At 27.1% G+C, this 21,496-nt stretch overlaps 4 protein-coding genes across 4 annotated transcripts; 1 reads left to right on the top strand and 3 right to left on the bottom strand.

The window, feature by feature from the left end:
* Positions 1–1,221: 1,221 nt before the first annotated feature.
* LOC143221046 (uncharacterized) lies at positions 1,222–6,915 on the bottom strand. Its single transcript, XM_076446587.1, is given in 17 exon segments — positions 1,222–1,281; positions 1,354–1,477; positions 1,564–1,712; positions 1,795–2,111; positions 2,202–2,442; positions 2,541–2,657; positions 2,712–2,756; positions 2,847–3,140; positions 3,210–3,679; positions 3,776–3,872; positions 3,976–4,353; positions 4,435–4,861; positions 4,934–5,135; positions 5,200–5,630; positions 5,709–6,330; positions 6,412–6,672; positions 6,675–6,915. Coding segments are annotated over 17 exon segments (4,476 nt in total).
* Positions 6,916–8,467: 1,552 nt separating this feature from the next.
* LOC143221045 (protein DENND6A-like) lies at positions 8,468–10,727 on the bottom strand. The gene is made up of 8 exons (XM_076446586.1): positions 10,578–10,727; positions 10,194–10,466; positions 9,929–10,114; positions 9,612–9,859; positions 9,348–9,538; positions 9,022–9,290; positions 8,741–8,953; positions 8,468–8,668 (listed from the first exon to the last, which is right to left on the bottom strand). Exons 1-8 carry the CDS (start codon positions 10,725–10,727, stop codon positions 8,468–8,470), a joined length of 1,731 nt encoding a protein of 576 aa, XP_076302701.1.
* A 2,253-nt stretch (positions 10,728–12,980) lies between these two features.
* LOC143221044 (GTP-binding protein Rit2-like) lies at positions 12,981–14,133 on the top strand. The gene is made up of 6 exons (XM_076446585.1): positions 12,981–13,073; positions 13,156–13,276; positions 13,337–13,408; positions 13,549–13,622; positions 13,709–13,900; positions 13,969–14,133. Exons 1-6 carry the CDS (start codon positions 12,981–12,983, stop codon positions 14,131–14,133), a joined length of 717 nt encoding a protein of 238 aa, XP_076302700.1.
* Positions 14,134–17,211: 3,078 nt separating this feature from the next.
* Positions 17,212–19,630, bottom strand: LOC143221043 (uncharacterized). Its single transcript, XM_076446584.1, is given in 8 exon segments — positions 17,212–17,306; positions 17,492–17,557; positions 18,246–18,416; positions 18,735–18,807; positions 18,888–19,047; positions 19,049–19,164; positions 19,166–19,187; positions 19,464–19,630. Coding segments are annotated over 8 exon segments (870 nt in total).
* Positions 19,631–21,496: the final 1,866 nt, after the last annotated feature.

Raw genomic sequence — 21,496 nt, 5'->3', positions numbered from 1 at the left:
ATATTAACGCTAAGCTGTCGCAATTAATCGGGCCTAAGTTTGTCGGAATATTAATGAAAGACAGAAACGCGTGCGCGTTATATGGGCACGATCGGATCGAGACGTCCGATAATCTTGTGATTCCTTTTTTTTTTTTTTTTTCTCGAGGCGACACCGACGCGAACGCGAATGCGGGAGATATACGTAAAATTCTGTCGCGACGTTAAACGTGTCTTTCGTTGACAACCTGTTGTGTATATTATTATATTCTATGATTCCGTTCATAGAGCGATCCTCGTGTTATATTTCTTGTACACGCAACGTGTTACGAGCGCCATATAGACCGCGTTTTATGTGTGCTCTTTGCCCCGACTGAGACGTAAAGAAATACATTTTCGCGACGAGTCCTTCATCTTTTGGACGGCCAGAACGATGGATCAGGAAAGTAATATATAATATGTATATGTCGATAAATGAACGTCTTTCCCTTCAATGGCCAAAACAACAAAAGAGAAAAATGAAAAAAAAAGAGTATGAACAAAAAAATATGAATCATCATGGTGTACTTCGGCAGTCCCCCTATTTCAAAACAACTCTGTGAATTGTGTAATAAAAGCTATCCTATGGTACAGTGCATTCACTCATAAGAATGAACATACACCCGATACGTATATATAAAATGATATACATAATATACATATGAAAATAAATAAATAAAAAATATATATATATATGTTGTTGACTCCATTGAAAGTATGATAATATATTATGAATATTAATGAGAGTATAAGGCGGATAAGCATTAATTACGAAACTATTAAGAGAATAATTAATATAAGTGCGGAATGTAACAATAAAGGTCGTGTACCTCGTGAAAAATAAACTATAAAAAAAATATATGAATAAATTAATAAGTGTTTACCTATCAATCAATTCCTTTCAATACCGAATCTTTTTACGTAGAAAGAAAATCTTTTGACCTAGATAGAAATTAAAAAGAAAAATTGCAGTGTACGTGTATACGATATATTAATATTGATATTGTTATGTTCGTGAAGTTATTTACTCGAATCGATATTTTTATTTTTAAATGTGATTAATAAAACGCAACGTAATATTTAAAAAATACATTATTTTAATATGTGATTATTCCTTATTTTCACTTACACACATGTTATATTCTTAATTTATTCGCAATTTAATCGTAATTTATTCTTAATCATACTATCTATTTACAAAATTTTATTTTCGCCTACTTCTTAAAGTACGAGTTTGTGACAATGGTGTGATCATTATTGTATTCTAAAGGAACAAAAAATTCTTATCAATGTTTTTAATAGAAAATTAGATCATAGAATAATTTGTTACAATTACCTCGATTGGTTCAATATCTTGCATGGATTCATCCTCTGTAGCGTACAGTTTCTTCTTACGAGTATTTTTTTTCTTGTCCGAAACAGGTTCCGGGCGTGGTAAATTAATCCGTTTTACGCTTCGTCTAAAATATAAAAATTTCACATTTCAATACAAAATTTTAACTCGCAAAGATATAATATATTTTTTTATCGGTTTTATATGATGTACTTCGAATCAGAGCCAGAAAGATCAATCACTGAAATATCATCCTGTTTCGGTGATGATGGCGTATACTTTTTTGGTGGTCGTCTTGCTCGGCGCTCCTTAAGTACCACTTCGTCTTCAGATGTGTTTTCACAATAATCTTTTGAATGATTCTTTGACACCCAAAACAAATAATTATAAAATATAGTTATTAAATATATTAAATATAGTTATTAAATTTTATAATGAAGATACCTTTCGTTTTTGTTTTTCTAACTCTTCTTGTTGACTTTTTACTAAGCTTTCATACTTCATCACCATCTCGTCTCTATTCTTTATAAACGATTCCATTTCACGGTCTTTCTCGATTAAGGTATTCTTCAATTCTTCATTCATTGTTTTTAACTTTTCGCTATGTTTGATCCGCATTTCTAGTTGTTCTATATACTCTTGTTTTTCAGAAAGCATCTCTTTTGTAGCTGTTAGATCCCTAATTGTATTTTTCATCTCCATTTCCATTAATTTATCACCATTGTCGTCAATTTCGTTTGTTTGTATCATATTTTTCATTTCTGTAGCAATTCATAATATAACATTTTACATACAATAATTTACGAAATGGTACTGTCATACTGGAAAACATTATTCCAAACAGGACTAACCTTTTTGAAGTGTATTTATTTCAGCATCTTTTTCACGATCTTTTTCTTCTGCATGTGCTAAACAATCTTCCAGTTCCAGAAGCTTATCATTATTCTCATCCAATAATTTCTGTAGTTTAGCTTTATCAGATTGACATATTTCTAGATTTTTATTTAATTCATGAATCTTCTCTTGGAGTTCAGTTAAGGTTTCAAGATTATGCTCTAGCTCGGTTATTTTAGCAACATGAACATCCAAACACTAGAAAATTTTGTTGAAGAAAAATGGTACATTTTTTAAAAATTAAAAATAAAATAAAAAGAAAGAAAAATATATGTTTGTATAATTTATTTAAATACCTGTGATTTAATATTACTCTTTTCTACAGCAGATGAAAGTTCCTTTTGCAAGTTATTAATTGTATCTTCATATTTCTTTTGTAAATTATTAATTGTTTCTTCATGTTCCTTTTTGCACTATAATAATAAACATATTATATTCATATAAAATATAATATTATATGTACATACCTTTGAAATATGGGTATCAAAGTCTGCTTGTAATATACCTAATTTCTGTAAAGATAAAATCATTTTTTTTTTAATCATTATATTCATATAAAAAATTGTTGTGAAATAACAAAAAAAAAAAAAAGAAAAACTTACTTCCGTACACTGATTATAATCGCTTTCTTTAAGAGAAAATTGTTGTTCAGTCTCATTAAGTCGTCGTTCATAATCACTAATTTTCATTTCTAAAGAATTCTTAATGGTATCGGTATTTTTGAATGCCTCTTGAATCTGCATTCTATCTTCTTTTATTAAAGAAAGCTCTTTCTGAAGCAACTCAGTCGATTGTTTATACTTTTCAGCATCATTTTTACTTGTAATACCTTCTTCAGAAAGTTTTTCTATTCTTTGTTTTAAAAGTAATATCTCTTGACCCATTTCTTCTAACATCTTAAAAATAAAACAAAAAAATTATGTAAAGGTGAAAAAATGAGAGCTACTTTGCATTTTATTACCAACCAAACATTTTCCTTTGTACTGTGTTTTAATATCATCATATTTTATCGACAACTTTGCTAATTTATCCAAAACGATCTCGTGGTCATCAGTTTGATCAGTAAAACTTGTCTGATTAATCTCTTCCTTTGTCAGATGTTCAATAGTTTGACAACTTTTATTATATACATCGTTATTAGATGTTTCTGTGCAGTGTTCATCAAATTCTGCATTCACTTGACAAGCAACTTCTACTGTTTCTACTATTATTTTGTGTTCTGTATTTTCCTCATTTTTAACTTCAGGCTGCATGTTGTTCACTTTTAAATTGAGAATTTGATCCGATATATCTTTTAACTGAACTTTAGCGGACTCTAATTCGTGTTTTAAGTTCTGTATCTCAGTTGTACTTCGTATTAATTTTTCTTTTAATGCAGAATTTTCTTTGCTTATTCCAAGCAGTTCTTCTTCCATTTGAGTTTCAAGTATATATTCTATACAATGGATAATACATTTCATAATATCATAATTTAAAAATATTTACATGAGTACAAACATTATATCTTTACACAATTAAAAGTTATATTTACCTGTTTGTGTATCTTTATTATTCTTACTTGAATCCTCTATTGTTACGTTTACTTTGGAATCAGAACATAATTCTTCTTTTATAAGAATTTTTTTCATCTATCAAAGAGTCACAAGATTTTTTCCATTCCTATGAAGTAAATATTTATAGTATTAGTAAATGAAATTATTATGTACTTTAAAAATGTAGTTAATGACGTACATCGTTTTTAAATTCCAAATTTTGATTTATACTCTTTCTGGTATCAATTGTTTTTCTAAGTAGTTCAAGTTCATCTAATAATAGCAGTTTTTCATTTTCCAATTTATTCATTTGTTCTTCCATATTTTGTACTTTGCTTTCATGATTTATAATATTTTTATTTTGATTTTCCAATTTTTCTTCCAATATATCAACTGCTTTGGTTTTTTCTGTTAAACAGATATTAATATCTACAAGATCTGCTTCTAACTCATCTATTGTTTCTTGCTTCTCTAACAGTTCTTCTTCCTGCTCTTTGATTACATATTCTTTTTCTCTTACTTCGTTACTAATGGCAATGTATTCTTCTTTTGCTTCATTTAAAAATATTTTAAGTTTCTAAAATAATGTAATTATACAATGAAAAAAGAAACAAATACATAAATTATAAATGTAATACTAATTGATAATCACTAATACCTTAATTTTTTCCTGCTTGGCAAACAATTGAGATTTCAATTCCTCTATATAATATTTTGTATCTTCATCAGAACAAACATCTTGTTGAGCTGCATTTAATAAATCTTTTATACCTTTTAAATCTTCTTTTGTCAAACCGAGTTCAAAAGTTACTTTATTTTTTTCAACAGTCAAGGTTTGATTTGCTTCCTTAAGTTCTTTTACACTATTTTTTAGAAAGACAATCTTCGATGTCAGGCGTGAATTTTCTATTTCTAATTCTTCAATATTTACTGAATCATCATTTGGATTACTAACAGAAAGAGTCGACCGCCTTCTCTTTCGATTATTAAGTTGATCTAATTTATTCTTATAAAAATCTTCAACTTGTTTTACAGACCAGTGGAGTACATCTTCTTGTTGTTCTTCTACATCTTTTATACGATTCCTAAATTATATTTGATTACAATTAAATAAAAAATGTTACAATAAAAAAACAGGACCAAAAAGAAGTACATACTTCCATTCTGTTTCAAGCTCTTTCATCATAGATGTATAAGTATCAGCCATTTCTTGACGTATTTGAAGATCGCGAGTTAATGCTGAACTTTTTAGAAAAGCAATTTCTTTTTTCAAACTCTCGTTCTCACTGATTAGTTCATCATAATTATTGGATTGAGCATAATCAGACATACCATTGTCATTGACTGTGTTCTGCCAGTCTGTAAGAGTGAGTTAAAATTATGAACTGTGTCCTTAAATTAAAATTATTTAACAAACACATACCTTCACTTTCTAATTCTGTAGCATCCCAGTCAGTTTCTGTTCTTATGCTTTGTGTAACTATTTTAGAAAATCTTGATTTTCTTTTTTGACGTACTTTCTCTTTTTCTATAACTATTTTCTTTGCAATGGCAGAAAAATTTAACACATTTTGTGTTTCAATGTATAAATTTGGAACAGGATTGATATTTACTATTAAAACTATATGTTCTCTACCAGACAACGCCTTCTGAAACAGTCTTGTTAATTTTGATTCTCTAAATGGACCAACGTTTAGCAATTTTTGTTTTGATAACTGTCCTTCATGAATAGTTTTTAAACATCTCCCTAATACTAGGAGACTTGTGTTAATATTTTGTGCTTCTTTTAATCTATCTCCAATATTTAATGTCTTTTTCAATCGTTCTGAACCAGCCAAATCACAAAATGCAAATCTATTGAAAAAGAAGAAAACAGGTAAAAAGACAAGAAATTTACATCTAATAAAAAAGAAAGAAATATCATTTACATACGTGCTAACTTCAACTAAGCTGGGATCATTCTCAATGTAATACTTCAATAATTTGATAGTGAATATACAATGTGATCTTGAACTTCTTGCATTTAAAGCAGTTGCAGCTACTTTCAAATTATATTGTCCTGCCATTAAAACTTGATAAGCCTCAGAACCAGAGCTCACACAAACAGTCCTTAAGCCTTTAATAAATGTTCTTCCTTGACCATCTGTTGCTAATTTAAGAGGTGTTCTCTTCTTTTGACACTCATTTGATAGGAGATCATATACAATTTCATTATAAATTTCAGCAAAAGAAACCCAAACAGAATAATGAGCATCAATGCATTGACTAGGTCTAATAGGTGATTCTTCTTGTAATAGTTTCTGCATTTCCTTGTAGGCATTAATGTATTGATGTTTATCTACAGAAGCAAATGTTAACAGCTTGGTTTTTATCTCTAACTCTTGAGCACGTTCAACAGGATTCAAAATAACAACATCACAATGATTCACAGGTTTATAAGAAGGAGTGGGTTTTGGTGTAATGTTTGAAAACACAAATTCTAAACATCTTGGTATCATCCCAGGAGATGTAGTAGTTCCTTGTAATGTATATGATTTCCCTGAATTTGTAGTACCTGTAAAATCATATTAAAGTGATTTAAAATATTTAAATTAATATATATAAATTTTATTTAAAATATATTTCAAATGTTTACCATAAGTCATAATAGTAGAATTTTGTCCAGCTAAAAAATCTACCATTTGTTGCTTTATGGCTTGTTCAAATAATTCTAACTGAGTAGTTTCTGGTCCAAAGGTTTTAGTAAATGTGAACTTTCTACATACAATATCAGTACTATTAGATCTTTTGAGACAACTGGTATTATTATCTAAAGTAGGTAATTTCGTGAACAATGTAGTTGAATTGATAATTTTGTATGCTTCTTGATGTTCTTGTGATAATTTTAACTTTCTTGAAATGGTTTTATCCTTAGATATACTTTAACAGTTTGTGATTCAGAATCTAAAGAACCACTTTCTTCAACATAATTGCATTCTTCGGTTTCATAGACAGAAAGTAAATTTTTTTTTGTTTCTTCTGAAACACAAGGCCTTTGTCCATAGGCTAATATACTTGGATCTCTTCCAAATAAATATGACATATCATCTTGTGGATTAGTAGTATAAGATGGTCTAATAGAATCTAATGTGTTATCCATCTACAAAAATTTAAACATTTTTTTTTTATATCAAATTATGTAATACGAAAATAAGACCAAACTTTTGTATACCTTTTTATGATAAAGCTTTCAATTAACTGTGTTACATGAAAAATAAAATATTTTTCCACTTGTTAAGCAAATGTTATTTAAACACTGTAAACCACAAACGGGAGAATTTATATCTTCTTTTATTATCACATGCTCCTAAAACAAAGTTTTAAATGTTTGTAATCCTTGTAACAACAGATAAACTATTAACAATTTTAAATACGTACCTTTTACTTTAAATCTATGACAATTAATTACAAAATATTAGATTAATAACTATTTTAACATGCTATATAGAAATTTCAATAATCGAATAAAAATAAACATTTGCCTATATTTCCTTCACAGGATGCTCACGAAATCACGACAAACGGTTAGTATTTTATTTTGAAATTCTGCCATATAGATAGTTCTTCCGGATTGGCAGAATATTGGATAAACGAATTATTACTGGATTCCATGTTTAACAATGAGAATCAAAGCGTGGTTTCAATAACCAATAAGAATGAAGAAAAAAGATTATCATATGTGACGAAATATATATACTTTATATTTGAAAAATTAAAATTATATTAACAGAAACACATTAATCAAATAATTTTTATTTTTAAAAAATGTATAAACATTATATATATTAGTTCCATTATGTTTATCATATATATATATATAGAGAGAGATTATGTTATATATATAACATCACCAAGTTATTTACATTACTCAAGTGAATAATATAATTGCAATAAATACCACAATATTATTAAAATAAATTTTTATTACATTTATCATTCATATCAATATTTACAGATCTCAAATTAAACACATATGTACATGTAGTAGTTAATACTCTCATTTCTGTCGTTACATTCACATATGATTAAAATAACTTTTAACTTTTAGAATAAAAAATATTTTTCTTTTTGGACATTCAAAAAAGAGTCCAAAATTATTAAAGATTATTTAAATAAACAATGTTAGGAAGAAACTTGATTATATAACGTACATATAAATTATAAGATATTTGAAATCGATATAATCATTTAGAGAAAAAAGTATAATAAATATGCCTAACATTTCATAAATATAAGAATACTAACGTGAGCTCGTAAGTCTTTAGTTGCACCTATGAAATAATTCACGCACCATTATTGACTTTTTTATCACGTTTCAAGTTATATGTAAAAAAAACGCATGGTTCTTAACCTTGGAGTATTTAATCATTTGAATTAAAAATTAAATTATAAATAAAAATGAATTACTTTTTTTCAAAGTATATCAACACAATAATTTCCCTACTTTTTCATCTTTTATATGTTTCACATATTTTAATCGCTATTCTTCTTTTCTTTTTTCATTTGTGTCGATTATTTAGTATTTATCAATAGAGAGCAATTTTTGAAAATAATTTTAATCTAATTCCTTCCCCACATACTGATGAGTTTAAATTGTTCTTGCATATAAATATCATTTAAGGAGTTTCAAAATTAATACAGTAATTATATTGTCAAGATTCATGATTCAAAATGTCTTTTAAATCATCTGGCAACGTATGTGTGATGTCATTTATTCTTTCTTGAAGCTTTTCTCTTACAGAATTGCCTATAGGTACTTCATCAATATAAGTCTTTTCTAATTTCTGTCGAATTCTAAGAATCATATCTACTAATTCCACCTCCTGTTTTCCTTGCACCCATGTTTTTAAATCCTATAAATATAATAACTTGTTTTAAAAAATAAAAAATAAAAGCAAATTTTTTAAATTGCATTTTAAACATACCGCTTGTGATAATGCCTCAAGTTGTATCACCTGTAATTTTTGTGATAATTCCGTATATCTAGTATGAAACCAGCCAGAAAAGTTAGGTGAACGAAAAAATCGTCGATATAATCCTACCCAATCTCCTTTTATGCCAGTAGTTAATTGTGGTCCAGCACTACTTAATGTAGCTAGGAAATCATCTGGATTAAACAATTCAGGTATGGGAGTAGCCTAAAAATTAAAATATATATAAATTATAGTTTCTTTCTTAAATATTAAAGAAACAGAATAATATTTACTTTAAAAGGTGATATGTCCTTCTGTAGTGGCATAAGACTTGCAATATATCTTTCCAGAGGTATCATAAAACTTTCAGTCAGTTCTATCAAATGACGTTTCAAAAGAGCTGTTTGCACTTCTCCTGGTCTCTTTGTCTGGATACCTCTAAATAATTTCTTTAATATAGTTTTATCCTTGTGAAGAAAAGGTTTATACTGTGTATAAACACCTGGTTTTGAGTCTAATACTTTGAGATTCTCAGATTTCTTTATTTTGTACCTTTGATTTTCTAGAATATAAGAAGTTTAAATTAAGAGCAATTTATACATTATTTCATAGAACTTACCATTATTAGTTCCATTACTTATTCTTATAATATGAGGCCAATGTTGTAGAGTTTTGGCAAAAAATGGATTAGTTACACCTAATATTACAGCAGGAGGTGATGGAGCATCTGTAGTATATTCTTTAAATTCAGAATCATGAATTGTAAAATAAGGTCGATGATCAGCACAATATTTTAATGGTGCAATCATCCTAAAAATAGTAAACCTTTTTATTCCTCTTTTTGTAATTATTTTGTAACTCTAAAATATAATAAAACACTCACGCAATAAGTGCTTGGACCATTTCAGAGCAACCAGTAGGTGAACCAGCCATAACAACAATTGGTTCACTAAGTAATACTAATTCCCATAATAAATGCACATAACTTACAACACTAGCTAAACTTCTAAACATATCTCCTTCATAGGCAGATGCTAAAATTAGTCTTCGCGTTGCATGAAAGTTTGGCGCATGATCCATGGCAGCAATTGTAGGTGCAGTTGCTTTATAGTTTTGATTTGGAATATATGTCTAAAATATACACAATAAAATATAACATACATAAAAAAAAAAAATTATAAATAAAATGCACCAACTTACTTGAAATAAAACACCTATAAGTGGTAAATGCACTATTTGGCCAGGTGTTGGGGGAGGCCATTGGTCAATTTCTCTTATGATAGCTTCCATCACTGCATTGCCCATTTCAAAAAATTCAGGTGCAATTAAAGCACACAATTCACCAAAGAGATTCACAAATGGCAGTTTTGTAATTATAACAATACTCTAGAATATAAATAATGTTATTACTTATACTCTGAAATTATTCATTTATATTTTTGTTATATTATTCTATAAAATAAACCTTTTGGAAATATCCTCTTGGAAGAGATTTATCTTTCACTTGACGAAAGTATACATAACCCCAATAATAATCTTTATCACATTGTAAAAATGGTGGTGATCTTCTATCATATTCTTTTAATGCTTTAGTCTCTTGAATTGCAGCTCCATTCTGTCTTATTCTGACATGATATCGTGTATCTCCCATACAACCAGAGTTGGAATCAGGAAATGCAAGATAACAAACATTAGATCTCTCTTGTTCAGATAGCTTGATATGAAATGGATATATAGCCTACATAACAAAAAAGATATTATTAAAAATGAAAGATATTATTAAAAATGGAAGATATCTATAAATAAAAACATTGCATTCAAAATAAAATATAAAATATCAAAATAATACCTCTATAGCTTGGCCTAATTCAAGATCAAAAGTAACAATGCATACACAATGTACCCAATTATGAAAACGTTCCCATTTTTCATATATCATTTCTTCTTTATGATTTATGGTATCCATTCTCCTAGTTTTGGAACAGGAGGCAACTGACATTTTACAAGAATTTGGTTAAGGTAACCACATGCATATATTAAAGGACATGTCACTTGTTATCTTATTAAGTGACAGTTTTAAAAGCTTCTATTCAACTTAATACAGTATAATGAGTTCTATAAAGAAATTTGAGTATCTGTAAAATGATTGTAAATGTTCTGAAATGTTACTATGTATACAATATGTTAGGAGTAGTTAATAAGATTACCAATAATAACTTACAGCTTTGTTTAAGGTACACATTATTCTGTGCTTCTGGGCTAAAATTGTCTTCTAGGTACTTTTTCTTTTAATTTTAATAATCTCAATTATTTTTAACTTTTGTATATATATGTATATATCTTTACCCTGTTTAATGATATTTAAAAACATTTAATCCACCTTTACACTTTGTTTACTATCATTGAGTATAAGGAGCAAAGTGTCAGAGGAGAATGTTAATTGAAGAATCAAAAAACTCAAGTATCAAAAACACAAGGGACATTACATATACACTTATTTCATTATTATTTACTATTTACACACGACTGTTAAAATGCCCACGTGTTTTCTATCTTGTAATGATAATAATCTGCCAAACATGTTAGTTGAATTTTGAAAATAATAATATGGCAAGGAAAATGTTCATGGATAACGTTCACACCAGTACTTTTCTTCAATGAAAGTATCTGCGTATGTACGTGTTCAATGTTCGGTTTCGCTTTATTGGAGAAAGTCTTCATAATGCTCGGTGTCTATAACAATAGTTATAACCTCCGAAACCAAACATGTACGTATTTTGAAATATTTGATTTATCTGAGCACGACAATTCTGCCAGATAATATCAGATTGAAGATATACTACTTATATATAGATTAAGATCAACGTAATATTATTTCGCACTTTAGTCACGAAAGATTTGCTTACTACCCTATACTTTTACCAAATCATAGCGGTACTGACACCCTGTTAGTTTGGATCATAAACTTATCTATATACAAATCACAAAAGATGCGGAACTTATTTCATTGCAATATTTATAATTTTATAAACATAAAATGTTATACTATAATAAACAAGAATAGTTCTTTTCATTTTTCTTTATTTTAAATATATTTTATTTGTGTAAAAATATTGAAAAAAAGAAACAATAAATATGTTAAAAAATACATTCTTATTATTCTCATATACTATATAAACATTCATATTCTAAAAAATGTTTATTTTAATATATTTAAAAAGGATGAAATATGTATAATAATTATGTATCAAAAACGTTTATTAAAACATAATGTTATAATAAAAAACATATACAAATTAAAATTTTTATTTTAAATTTCATTATTGTGCAAACTACGAAATTAATGAATTATAATGAGGATATATAGGATATTTGTTTATATTAATCAATAAATTTCTATGTATTATTATGCAAAGTGAATTAAAATTCTTAAATCACTTTCTCTATGCAAAATTCTTTGTTAATGTGCGTGCACTATTCTACGCATGCATATTGCACCGGATTATTTCATATTGATCAAAATTTATGATTTGTAATATGAAATGTGAAAAATTAAATATATGTATAGATCATCCAAAAATATGAAAGTGAATTTTATTTTACAACAATTATAATGCATAAATAAAAGAAGTTAATTTATTAACCAATACCGTACAGTTAAATAAAAATAAATTTATTTTGTGATTGGTTTATAATTAATTAATATGTTTATATAATTTATCTACATGCCAGTGCTAATTTTGTTATGATAATATACATATAAATTATCGTAGAAATTTAAATATTATATTAATATAATATGAAAGTAATATAATATTAAAGTATTTATTTCATATATTTATATTAGCATAACATTCTGATCAAACTTCATTGAAAATCGAAATTTTTTTTCAGAAACTATTATGGGAAAATTAAGTTATCTCTAAAACGTTAAATTAAATTATAACACATATGTTATATACATATAAATATATGTATATAATATTGCAATATATGTATATGTATATTTATACATATATATATAAATGGATCTATTATACTAACAATAGAGCAAATGGATACGCCCCTGAATGAACGATTGCGCGCGTGCTTAATCTTCGCGACTGTCACATTCTGTCAAGCCCGGTCGTCAGCCTATGCTCATCAGCCATGCTGTGTCTAACTGTAAAAAGCATAAATTCTAGCTATTAAGTGTCGCTCGGTGCGGTTCCGAGCTATTACAAAAAACGGTGGCTTGCAATCGCGATCAAACATGTACCGTATCTTTCGCGATCTAACAACCGATACGGGTGTGTCTACGCGCGTGTTCCGATACGTGACCAAGTATGTCAGTCAGTTCGTAAAAGTGCGAGTTTGTCGTAGCCGTAGCAAGCATTAGGTTACCGGTAAGCAGAAATTTCCTAACGATGTCAGCTGACATCCTGCAGGATAAGAACGTAGCCTTGAACGGCAAGAATGACGTACCGGTAGTCTCACAACCCACTACCAGGGGTGGACTTAGGGTTTATAAAATTGTTGTTTTGGGTGATGGTGGTGTTGGTAAATCAGGTAACACAGTTTATAATGCCGTTTGGATAAAAAATATATTATGTTACATATGTATCATAGAAACCAATTTTTCAGCAGTCACATTGCAATTTGTCAGTCATAGCTTTCTTGATTATCATGATCCAACTATAGGTAAGAATTTGTTGTATATATGTTGCTGTAATAAAAATTGAAATATTTAGAAATACTTCAAAAATCTTTTTTCTTAATTTAAAAGTAATTTCATAAATTTCAAAGTAATATACTATGTAATGTTTTTTTATTGTTATCAGAGGATTCATATCAACAACAAGCAGTTATAGATGGTGAAGCTGCTCTTTTAGACATATTGGATACTGCAGGACAGGTCAGGTTTTTGTAAAATATAATTTCATAAGGAAAAAAATGATTCTATTATAATTTCATACATATAATGCATCTTTTTATATATAGGTGGAATTTACAGCTATGCGTGATCAATATATGAGATGTGGGGAAGGTTTTATGATATGTTATTCTGTAACTGATAGGCATAGCTTTCAGGAAGCTTTAGAATATCGAAAATTAATAACACGTGTGAGAGCTAATGAAGATATACCATTGGTATTAGTTGGTAATAAATTTGACTTACAACATCAACGAAAGGTAAAACACTAGATTTTACTTCAGCTGAGATTCATTGATTTTTTAATATGATATGAATATTATTATAGGTAACAACAGAAGAAGGAAATGCACTTGCTGAACAACTTGGTTGTCCCTTTTATGAAACATCTGCAGCCCTTAGACAATTTATAGATGATGCATTTTATTCATTAGTCAGGCAAATTCGAGCTAAAGAGAGATCAAAGAATTCAGTACGTAAACACAGTCGTTGAGTGGAGACTGCGTTCAATTTTTGCCTTTATTTTTAGAAGGAAACAAAGACATGTCAATAATCATCATTATTCTCCCTAAATTAAAATATTTTAATAGATATCTTTTTGATAGTGTTTATTTTAAAGTAACAGAATATGGCAAGATAAGCAGTTTCAAGTTTTACAGATTACACAACGAACAAAATTTTTTATGATTCTTTTATATTTCATAATAGTCTCTCAACCTAGGGATTAATTCACTAACATCTCACTGCCTTATCTTTAACCCCATTATATTTTGAATGTAGTAGTGGAGATGTGAAACATAGACTGCAGTTCATCATTTTCATCATAGAGTTTGCAGTAGTAGCTTCTGTTATATTTAATTATTTTTGCTATTTGAAAAAAATTAAATATGAAATATTATAACAAAAATATTTTTTGGAGAGCTTTCAGTATAAAAATAATAGCTTGTTCATAACTTTGTTTCCAATGTCACTAGTTTCATCATTATTATTTATTAAAAAGGCTGTTAATATTATTTACAATATATGTTACCAAAAACAATAATTAGCAATTACAATTCAACGCCTAATTACATTAGGAATATTTTACTTTTGTTTTTTAAATCAATATAATTGCAGTGGCCACTTAATACCTTCTTTTGAGTTGAAATTCTACTTACTGATTTGTAACTGATATTTTATATGACCAAAGAATACTATTTCATACTAAAGCAACATGAGGTATTAAACAAAAATCTTGTAAATGCAAAACATATTGTACATGTGAGATGAATGGAAAGCTTTATAATGCTAAATAATTGTTATATTATCGTAATTAATGAGATAAAGTTAATAACTGAAATTTATTTATGCTAATTTAATTTCTACAAAAAATTGAAAATTATGAATAATTTTATGTTGGATTAAATTATTACAAAGTATACGAAAGTTATAATAATTTGTAAAGTTTACAAATGTTACATATTTAAAAATCGCACAAAGTGAATAACTTTTAAAATGATATTTTTCAATCAAAATGAATATTTACACAGATATATTTTTGTTTAAAAATTAAACAGATAATACTAGGAATATATGTGGTTACAGTAAAAAAAGAAAAAAAAAAAAAAAAACGACGAAATCTTATGTTTATAAACTACTAACACCTTTAAAACGGCTCCTAAGAAAAATCGAATTTTTAACACTATGCAACTAATAGATTCTATTTTCATGACTTTTAATATTTGTTATTTATTAAATTTTTTTAATTTGCGCAGCTTGGGAATACGTGATTTCATTTTTAGAATATATATGTTATAAATTAATTAAGTTTAGTTATAAATTAATAGAATTACAATATACTTTATATAGTTGCCAGATAATAGAACAAATCTATAATGGCAAACAGTCAACATATAGAAAAAATTGTTACATGTAAGTTTATATACTAAACGTCTAGTCGTTACTTAATGTTTCCTAGTCAAGTTTTGCATTTTGTTAAACATGCAATAATTTACAGTTTACAGACGCAGTTATGAATTTCGATTGCACACAATTTAACGTGATCATTTATATATTTATCATATCTTATAAATATTTATACATGTTGGTATTATATTTGTTATAACATTTTATAAACAGTTTACTAATAAGGAACACTGATTATTAATATTTAATCTATTTTATTAGCTAACATAATAAACCTGATTATTTTATTTTATAGAATAAGTACAAAGTATTATTGTCAAAACTGATAATCAACTCCATCAATAATAGCTTTGTACCAATACAGTAGAAAGTATTAATAAATACAAATTAATTGTATGTAGCGATTAAATATACAATACGAAATCTGTGTAATATATGTATTATGTAAAATGTGTTTAATCTCCAAAAATTTATAATAAAAACAATCTATATCTGCTTTATTTACGTAATGTAATATTATTTCTCTTTATATTTGTTTAACAAGAGATATACACATAAAGAGTATGAAAAAAGTGGAAATGTAATGATATATAATACGTTTGATTGAAAATGCAATTTTTAGATTAGTGATGGACGTCTCGTCTGTTCGTCCATCGTTTGCTTATGCCGTATATATTACATGTAAATTAAATTCAATATACAAATATTAAAAATGAGAAATAATATAAATAATGTTACAAATTTAAATTAATTCTGTACTTTAAAAAATATTAAAAAACACATTTTACAATGACAATACAATAAAATACTTAGATAAAATGTAAGTTTATGATGTATTATCAAAAAGATTTTAATAGAAAAAAAATTTTTAAACGCACATAATACATATGCTCATTTTGAGATTGAGCAATAAATTTGATATGATTGAAATAAATTAATGTAATGTACAATTAATGTATATGAGTTATAATTGTAATACACTAATTGGAGATAACAAAATACAAATTACAAAATTGTATTCAAAATATGTGGTCTTAATCGTTAAGTATTCCGTTTCTGTGTAATCCAAAATTTTCATAAACATTTTTAAAATTAAAATTAATTTTTGCATTTTGCACAACAATTTATAATAACATTATGTATTATGTTATAAATACAGAATTATAATAACGCAATAATTAACATATAAGAAAGATATATTTCTTATAGTTACTTGAGTACATTTAATGAATATTAAATTTTGATAGTATTTTTATTTATAAAATAAATACAAAACAGAATAATGAAAAACATCCATTTCTTTTATTTACATTCATTTTACTAAAGAGAATGTAATAACAGTATAAAATAATGAATAAATGTATTAAGTGATAAAAAATCGACACATAATATTCTATCTAAGTAGAATAAATAAGTACTTAAACAATTTTAGAAATCTTCTAATCTGTTAGAATACATATATTTTAATTTATGTAATTGCAACATAAAATATTGCAAACTGTTTGTTTTTAAACTACTATTATTACTTATAAAGTAATGATTATGAATTATGTAAAGTATTCAAAACACTTTTTGTTTTGAAAAAAGTTATAATTCAATTATGTTAATAAATGTTTTGACACATATTTTTTAGTCATTGTACGAAATATTTTTTAATTATTCATTATCAGTCTCTAATGGTTCCTTCATTTGTATGTTGATCTCTCCCACTTTCTACTACATTGTCATCCGTAGTTCCTGTATTTCCTGGTTTACTATTTTCTATACAAGCCATAACAAGAACAAAATAATGTGAATCTTATTTATCACTTTTGTATACTATAAACATAAATTATTAAAAGCATTAGTTACATATATTTAATAAGAATTTCATACCTTGTTGTATGGAAAGCAATAAAAGTTAAATTATAATAATTATATATAATTGAATAACAGCAAATACTTACCAAAGCCTGGATTGTCCTCTATGTCGCCATTTGAATCATTCTTTTGGTGTTTTGGTTTTATTTGAGCTGAAACTTATGTAAACTAAATTACTACTCTAAAAAGAAATAATAAAAATAAATTTATGAAACTTTGTAACATCAGTTCATTTTACAAATGAATTCCTTACTATTAAATAATATTTTAATAGTCCCTGTATTAGCAAATCTTCACCAATTAGTTTTATGCATTATATATATTAGTAACAGCTTTTTAATACATATTAAAACGAAAAAAATAAATGAAAGTTGTATAATATATTTAGAATATATAACATTAATACATTTTTTATTTCTTAATATATTAATATAAATACATTAAATAGAATTTGAGGAATATTATAAACACAACTAAAGAAAATATAGTTCTTTTATAATCTAATAATTTACACTGGAAATGAAAGCAATATTACAATTTAAAATTATAACTTGCAGTTCTTTTATTACTGATGTTTAATTTAATACTTTTACTTTAAAATAACATGTTGATATTATACATGAAAATTTATTTTTTCATTCACATTTTAATTCGTTCTATGTATTAAGTATATAAGCAGTGCAGTATACTTATTAGAAAAGCCATCTGATTCAGAAACAGAAGTTTGATAATAGATGCATCAAAAATACAATAATTTTATGTACAGAATTATTGCACAAGTGCTGTTTTATTTTTGTGACAGTCTTCTTTTCTCCTGAGATAGGAGAAAAGTATCACTACCTTTCGGCATTGTAACAGAGAAGCGAGGTCTTAGGCGCACAGCGCCAGGTGGATCTTTTGGAAGAATTGGAATTCCATGGTATTTCAAACCACGTTGACCAGCTAAGGATATTCTTACAGCTGATTCCGGAACATGATCCAACTGAATCTTGTTAATTACTTCTCTTGTAGCTAAATTGGCAAATTGCCAAAATATCACATAATGCTAAGTCAATTATTGTGCAGAAATTAAACAAAATGGAAGCTGCATTAATGCTTCTATTAACATCTTGTACATGTTAGAATTTAGAGAATTATTATTAAAAAGAGCTGCTATGGTGCAATAGAAAAATAATTTTTTCATATTTTTAAAAAGGTATGAAAACAAGCTATTTAAATCACAAGTATTTAAAATTATTTTAATTTTAATTTTACTTCACACACATAGTATCAGATATAAAAAAAGTAAAAAAGAAACCAAATTTAAAAAATATATAAAATTTAACTTACATTGTGAAACTAGTGGAGCTTCATTTGGAGTTGGATTGCATGTATGCTTAATTTTATCAAGATCATCTTTCAGCTAGAAAAAATTTAATGTAATAAATAAAATTTATTAAATGTATTTAAAAATATTAGGATTTTTTATAATTAATATTTTACCTGCTCTATTTCTTCCTGCAATTTTTTATTTTCATCTCGTTGCACATCTAATTTTGTATTAAAAGTATGTTTTTCAAGTCTTAATGTTTTCAATGTTACAGTTTTAGTAGCATCTAACTTGTTTAGCGAATCCAATTCACTTCTGCATATATTATAGAATCTCTAATTCAAGATTTTTTTTCTTTAAGTCTGCTTGTTGCTCCAAGCTTACATGAAGCGATGCCACTTTATCCTCTGCATGCTTGTATCTTTGTTCTAAATTTCCACGTAAAGTAACACGATTGATCCCTTTCTTCAGCACTAAAACATAGTTTTAATATAAATATTGATATAGTCAACCACAATATAAACGTATGTACATATATCATACTAAGTTTACATCAATTGTTAAATTAATTAGTAAGAATATAATATTTCCCAATTTCAATATAATGCAATTTATCAGGAATCATATATATTGTGTAGACATTTTTATTTAAGATAAAAAATAAATTGTGAAAATAGTAAAAAATGAAATGTAACTTATAAAATACAATATACTAATTTAGATAAGTACAATATTATGTTATACTGTACCTAATTTTAAGTTCTTCATTCAATTTGTCGATCTGTCTAACTAAATCAATATTTTCAGAAGTTGCAGTCCACCAGTTGCAAATGAGCACTAAACAAGCGACGAGAAGTCCTCCGACAAGGAGGGAAGGACATCGGCCTCCTCCGACCCTCATACTGTCAATTCCCATTCCTTTCTTATTATATTTTATTTAACAGATACACATGTGCGTTGTAAAACTGCATACACACGAAAAGTCAATCTCCACTGTATGTCAGTCGTATTCTATTCGAAAAACAAGATGAAGAAGTAGATAGCCTTGTCAAGTGTCACAATTCATTACTTACGATTAATTCAAAACGATTTAAAAAATAGCACTTTTTTAACCTTTTTTCTCGATAAGGGTTTCTTAAAAAAATTTTTGCAAAATTTTGACAAAAGAAAACACATTTAACGTGGTTGTGGGCGTATCTAGTATATATCACCGGTATTGATAACGGTATAGGTTTATTTTATCACAAAAAATAGTAAATCCAAGTTATATTTTAAAATATCGCGATTTTAACACATACCGAATGACTTCATTTATTTATTGGCAATTGTGACATTGGTGTCACGATTTAAAATCAATGCGGCGTATTCATCATGCTGCAATAACTAACAGTGACGACTGGTGACGACTAACCACACGGTCGCATACACACATCATCACAACACCCACACCTACACATACATACTATATATATATATATAAATATATATATTTAGGACCGCATGCTCACATTTTACATTCATACATAGGATATATTCATTAGCGACGAGTGGCAAGCAAGCTATAGAAATACATGCAAAACAGATATTTCATAGATTAACTTTTAACAGGATATCGCTTTTTTTTTATTCTTGTCCTTATGAAACTCTTTTTATGATGTTACCTTGTAGCACATCCAGGTATCGAAGGATTTCAGTCGCATATCCATTTTGATTTATTAATATACCTCGATTTATTACATTCTCATAAATAATACAAAATAATATATTGAAGTTTCTAGTGCACTTAAATGCATTAATTGCCGATTAAAAAAAACACGCAACAACTTAAAGTTTTGATAATGTAACATAATCTACTTGATATTTTCTTTAGTGTCTTTGTTCGAATATTTCGGAAAAGATTATTTTACAAATTGCAGTTAAATAAATAAAAAATAAATACGTATTTTACTTTTAAAAATCTAGTTGTCAAACAGATTACCTAGAGAAAATACATTGAAATCAAGAGTTACAGGATATCATTTGTGAATAAATTGTGCACAGGCACATAAGGTTTACATACATTTATTCTGTTCTCTTTATTACATATAATATATGTTTAGTTAACCTACCATTGAAGAGAATCTATAGCTGAATAGAGTGAAAAATAGCGCGATCACCTAATGAACTCAAACGCCAAGAGACATTGCACTCTGAAACTCGACGTTCGAATCCATCGTAACACGGTTCACTGAAAGAGTACTGATTCAAGAAACTGACGAAACTATTTTCAACTAACCGATCGTACATAGTAACATAAAAGAGAAGACCGTACAAGCATGCAAGTCCCGTAAAAGTTAATTCCTGCCAGTATAAACCTTAACGATCTTCAAGTACAATGAATTTGACATATTATCCTTTTTTCGTGCATATACCCGACGATAATTCTTAAATAACTTCAGATCATTTACTCTATACCGTTACTTTCCTGATATATGAATTTTTAATAATTACATACATAGTCTCTCATAAGCTAAGACTAAAGAAATTTTTGAATTTTAATGGCAGTATTAAAATAGATTTATTCTAATTAAATTTTAACTAAATACGAACCATCCAATGGTATCATTTTATTATCTATCCTGCGTCAATTACACGCATTTTTTTTTCCTCTAATAAAGTACTCTAAGTATCCGAAAAAAAGTGACCCATAATGAATAGGTGCAAATTATTATACGCATCGTTTCTGTTCTACTTCCTCACGTTCAGTGACTATGCCTGTACGCCCGAACGAAAATAAAATATA

Source organism: Lasioglossum baleicum, unplaced genomic scaffold (assembly GCF_051020765.1).
Source record: "Lasioglossum baleicum unplaced genomic scaffold, iyLasBale1 scaffold1845, whole genome shotgun sequence".
In the NCBI taxonomy this organism is placed as follows: Eukaryota; Metazoa; Arthropoda; class Insecta; order Hymenoptera; family Halictidae; genus Lasioglossum; species Lasioglossum baleicum.
This window is presented reverse-complemented; position numbering and strand designations above follow the sequence as displayed.

Bases quoted from the DNA above. Each gene is read 5' to 3' on its own strand.
- LOC143221044 (XM_076446585.1), top strand. From the start codon at position 12,981: ATGTACCGTATCTTTCGCGATCTAACAACCGATACGGGTGTGTCTACG. The intron at 13,277-13,336 runs GTAACACAGTTT...TATGTATCATAG, and splicing joins TGGTGGTGTTGGTAAATCAG to AAACCAATTTTTCAGCAGTC. The intron at 13,901-13,968 runs GTAAAACACTAG...ATATTATTATAG, and splicing joins ACTTACAACATCAACGAAAG to GTAACAACAGAAGAAGGAAA.
- LOC143221045 (XM_076446586.1), bottom strand. From the start codon at position 10,727: ATGTCAGTTGCCTCCTGTTCCAAAACTAGGAGAATGGATACCATAAAT. The intron at 10,467-10,577 runs GTATTATTTTGA...TTTGTTATGTAG, and splicing joins AATTAGGCCAAGCTATAGAG to GCTATATATCCATTTCATAT. The intron at 8,669-8,740 runs GTATGTTTAAAA...TTATATTTATAG, and splicing joins TTGAGGCATTATCACAAGCG to GATTTAAAAACATGGGTGCA.